Consider the following 5155-nt stretch of genomic DNA (forward strand, 5'->3'; position numbering starts at 1 on the left):
ACAGGGGCGTTGTCAGACAGTGCCTTGGAGCCCGGGGGGACAGTCAGTCACAAAAGACCAGGCAGAACTTGAGTGGGGTTTGTGTATCTGTGTGCATGCATGCACGCACGCACGCACACACGTGCACATGCATGCCAAAGGGGAATGGGGAAATGAGGGGTAGCAAGAACAGCTTGATGCTTCGCGCGTGCACCTATGCGGGGTCTCTGTGATAGACTGGCGTGACCCCAGCAGCCCTGGAGCTGGGCGAGACCCACGAGCAGCCGCACCTGCCCCTTCTCCAGCAGGAAGCTGTTTGGGGTCCAGGCCGTGGTAAAAGTGCGCGGGACAGGAGAGGTGTTTATACCCCCAGGGAATGGGAGGGGGGCTGTGTTGCCCCGGGACAGCCAGCCTGCTGCCCTGCCCTCACTCCAAGATCCAGGCTCTTTGTGTCTCTGCATCGGAAACGGGGAAGAGGAAGAGCCCTCCTCGGGCCCCTGCGCAGGGCAGGAGAGCGCCCTGCGATGCACCCGTTTCCCTGTCTGCTCCTGATGCCCCGTGGCCTTGATGTCCCCCTCCTCCAAACGCCAGCATCTTGTGGCTTATGTGGGGTAGCCCTTGGAGGATGCATCGTATTCTCAGCTGGTGTAAATCAGCAAAGAGGAAGCTGTGCCACTCAGCCCCTTACGTGGACTTTGGTCCAGGGATTGACTCCTTCAACTCAGCCCTCTCAAGAGGCTCCTGGGTCCCCTCTGGCTTTGGGCACTGCAGACCCATGCCATTTTGTCTGTCCTTTAGGTCTAGTTATGCCTAAAGGACCTAATGACGGGCAAGGGCCCAGGAGTTGTGTGCAAGCATTACTTGCAGTTGTGCAGAACGAAACCTTTGCATTTGCCATATTCTTTTTTCATCGTGGCAGCTACTAAATGTCTTACTTTACTCTGCTCACGTTCCCCCCTCCCCAGTGCAACAAGAACATCACTCTGAGGCATTTGGCCATTGATTTTTGTGGGAAATTAGTTTATTAATTTAGTATGTACGATAACTTAGGGTAGCAAGGAAACACCCAGGCAGTAACAGAAGTACCAGGAATGAAACAGATGCAACAATGCTGATAAATTATCTTTAAGAGACCGGAGCCTTTTTCTGTCCAGAAGGTGCAATACTTGATGTTGAGACTAGCAAAGGAGGGCTGCATTTTGGGGCCCTTCACAGGGCTTTGGCAGGAGTCAGAGCCAGATTGCATCACCGGAGAGTCAACCCCCCCCCGAGCCGGACGCTGCCGAGCTTGGAGGTGTTTACAGTCCACATTTAGCTTTTCCAACCCATTTGAATGCTAAGTTGTGTCATCAAACTTGTTCTTTCAAAAGGTCGTGGTGACTTCCTTGGTGTGCCTGCGTCATACGGGGGAGTCAGAGCCCCAAACTCAGCCACCTGCTGCCTGACATTGGTTGTGGCTCATGTTTTCTTGATATTTTCTCCATTCTTGGGTAAATGAATGGAAAGGAATGGAAACAATTGCACCGCTGTGCATGTACCCTGGAAGCACGTTAAATCCATCTTCGCCCTTGGCATGCCCGCATAGCCTTGGCCATGCAGGACGTGTCACCAGTTGCCAGCCCGCAAAGGCCGATGTACATCACTCGAGCAGGACTCATTAGCTCTGGGGGAACACAGTGCTAACGAGCTAGTCTGCCAGTCACTTGCAGGGCACATCCGCACACATCTTGCAGCGCTCGGCCAGGTCGTCATCTGGCCCCAGTCTGTCCATAGCAGTGGTGTGTTGACCGTCTAAGGGCCCAAACGACAAGCAACACGTCTCTAATGGCCACGTGCAATGTGGCGCCTCATTTACTCAGGGCCCAGGCAGTGGTCTGGGGTCCCAGTGGCCAGTTGTCTACACTCCCACGCGCGTGCACAGCTCCTTGTGCGTGGGCATGTGTGCTGGCTGGCTGGCTCCAGCCACCGTTAGCACGCTCACCTGTTTCACACGCGACAAGCCGAGTAAGAAAGGAAGTAGCGTGTTTACTTTTGAGCAATCAGTCCTCTGGCATGGCTCAGTCTGTCGGCATGTTTAAGAGCTGTCCCGAAGCCAAAAAGCCTCCGCAGTACAGATCACGGCTTCTCCGGGATTGGTTTCCCATTCCACCCCTGGCGCTACATCTGCTTTCACCTCCTTTGTCTCAGGACTCAACCCCGCATAGTCAGTCCCTCCGCTGTCAGCTCATAAGCCTTATTGACTGATTTAAAAAGCAATTATGCGCCAGGCTTTAGCCCTACCCTTCCTTCTGGCTCCGGCCGCCAACCCCGTTCACCACCCAGTCGAGGAAGTGAGTCACAGGCACAGTCCTGGCTGAGGTTTAAAGCTCGACCTGCAAACACGATGGCATCCTCCTTGTCCAGCCTGCACGCTGCCCGCGAGCTTTTGCCTCGCTCCATATTCATTCATTCCCCAACTCACTTTTCGCTTGGAGCCTGGGCAGCACGGGGATATCTCGATGGCCCTCAAAAGAGGTGTGAAAGGTCCTTTTCCAGCTGGATTAGCACAGCGCCGTGAATTTCAGCTCACCACCAACCAGATCTGCTTTTCCCCCCTCGGTGAAAATCCACCCCGTGATGCAAACACCAGGGCCAAAAGATGCATTCACTGGACAGCAAAGACCCTGCCCCGGGCTATTCATTTATGGGCGGTGCAGTTAAGCACTGGATGGTGTTTCTGCAGAATTCACCCCAGCGTTGGTGACGAATTTAACCGGAGCATCATGATTATGGCATGTCTACTCCACGTAGCAGGTCACACATTTCATCAGCTGGATGCTTCTTTGGGCTGAGTGTCCTCGTGCTCTAGGAGCCTTTGGGAGAGCGTTGCTTTCTGGGTCCAGCGTCCGGTCTTCCTCCCTTGCTGACCTTTGGCAGTGGAGGCCCAGGACCCATTTGGCTCATGAACCAGCGGTTCAGGGTCACAACCAATTGCACCAGACCTCTCAATCCACCTTGGCAAACAGCTGGGGAGCGGCAGATGGCCTGGGGCAATGGCTTGTGAACACCGAGCTTCAACGAAACCTATGAGCAGACCAGATGTGCAGAGAACAGGGCGGAGGAGCTATCAGGGAACGTGCTGGACAGCGGGCAGTTGCATCGAGACACCGCAGCATTTCACGTGACAGCCTCCAGACTCGAAATCTGCATTCACCATCTCCACTGCGCGACCCACGTTTCCGCACAGTCTTATAGGGCACGAAGCACAACCGCTGGCAGCATCCCCTGCCTCCTTTATGGGCTGCTTTTCCACCCTTGCCACATTATTCAGAAGAAATTACTCCAATGTCAGTTTAGAGGCTCCTCTCCTCTGACCTGCTCCTGGGACTCTTGCGTTTTCATGCCATGACAACGTCGTAAAGGGAAGAAAGTAGAAAAGCCCTCTGAAGGACTTGCAAAGTTCGGGTCTGCTCCTGGCCTGAGGTTCTCCAAGCCGTCCATCCCACGAGCTGTGCTGGGGTCCCGCCAGCACCGTTAGCATCCCATTGGTGGCTGCAGTTTTTCTGCTGCTAGCGATCTGAAAGCGACATAGCAAAATGTGTGTAAAATGCACGTATTCCCAGCACGAGCAACGTGCACGTGACATGGGGCCTGTTCTACAGACGCTGCCTGGGGCCGCTCGGAAAAAGCTTCTCCTCTGGACCCGTTGCAGCGAGCTCTAGCTGATGTATTCCTCTTTTCAGTTGTTTCCCAGCAGAGATATTTGCCGTCTCGGCATCAAATTTGTGTTTGAAGTTTGATTTCATGTACAAAAAACTTTAAAGAAGTGCAAATGCGTAGAAAAAGCTATGTATAAAACCTCTGATATACAAACAACACAGATGCTGCTGTTATAAAGAGGGATAATATTTCCATAGCTGGTTCTCCACTGACAGCTAACTGAGCAAAGCAACACAGACGTTTTTGCTGACATGCTTGGGGACTATGAAGCCATAGGGAACAGATACTAGAAAAAAGGTGGACCCTTGTGGATGCCCTGGCTAATCTGCTAGATATAGCTCTTTCTGGCCCAAAAAATATTTAATCAAAGAGTATAGCTTGGATACAGGTAAATCAGTTTACAACATCTATTTCCCCCACGTGCAATCTTTGGCATTCAAAACTTGTACTGAATGAGGCATCGCCTAAAGAGATGGGCTTGGAAAGGGAGACAAAGGACCTCTTCCAGCATAACCCGACACAGCTCCCACTCAGCTGAAATCAGTTTTATGCTGGCTGAAGATCTGCCTTCCCCGAGCTCCCCCAAGCCCAAAGGGAGGTAATCCCAGCACGGATCAAAGGGAGCAGGAGGGCGCAAAGCCCCCACGGCTCACCAAAAGCATCCGGGAACGTCTCCTAGCAAAAAGGGAGGCGCACCCCCAAAGGCAGGGAGGGGCCATCCCCAGGGAGGACTACACCGTGGTCAGTCGGGGCTGCAGGGGGGGGTCAGGGAGGCCAAGGCAGAGATGGGACTGGGACGAGTGACCTGGATCAAGCACAACAAGAAGTCCTTTTTTAAATACCTAGGGGGAAAAAAGAAGGTACTGGTAATGTGGGGCCCCTGCAAGACACACTAGGAAATCTGGTTGTTGCACCAGACAACAAAGCTAACATATTTAACAATTTATTTGCCTCCATTTTGCTGAGCAGGGACCGAAACAGTCACCCCCCCACCAGGCCCCCTCAGGCCCCGGGGGAGGCGCGCCCAGGCCAAGGGTCAGGGAGGATCTAATCAGGGAACATCTGGAGGGGCTGGATGTGTTCAAGTCAGCTGCTCTGGACAATCTCCACACCCGAGTACTGAGGGAATTGGCCGAGGTCATTGCAGGACCCCTGGCACGGCTGTACGAGCACTCATGGTGCTCTGATGTGGTGCCAGAGGACTGGAAGAGGGCCAATGCAGTTCCCATCTTCAAAAAGGGGAGGAAGGAGGACCCAGGAACTACAGGCCAGTTAGTCTTACCTCGATCCTAGGCAAGCTGTTCGAAAAAATTATGCTGGCACACATCCAGGAGGGGCCAGCAGGGGACTGCATGCTTAGGGGCAACCAACACGGGTTCATTAGCGGCAGGTCCTGTCAGACCAACCTGGTAGCCTTCTATGATCAGATCACCAGATCATTAGATGCAGGGGTAGCAGTGGACATAGTCTTCCTGGA

The 5155-nt window shown here is 53.4% G+C and overlaps 1 protein-coding gene across 2 annotated transcripts in view; it reads right to left on the reverse strand.

The window, feature by feature from the left end:
- Positions 1-978: 978 nt before the first annotated feature.
- Positions 979-5155, reverse strand: part of IL13RA2 (interleukin 13 receptor subunit alpha 2) — a 30291-nt gene continuing 26114 nt past the window's right edge. For both annotated transcript variants that reach the window (XM_019521261.1, XM_019521260.1), the window contains exon 10: positions 979-3535. In XM_019521261.1, the coding sequence (XP_019376806.1) occupies positions 3493-3535 (43 nt within the window). In that variant the 3' untranslated portion in view covers positions 979-3492. The remainder of the gene's footprint in view (positions 3536-5155) is intronic.

Source organism: Gavialis gangeticus, unplaced genomic scaffold (assembly GCF_001723915.1).
Source record: "Gavialis gangeticus isolate Ggan-Ray unplaced genomic scaffold, GavGan_comp1, whole genome shotgun sequence".
NCBI lineage: Eukaryota > Metazoa > Chordata > Crocodylia > Gavialidae > Gavialis > Gavialis gangeticus.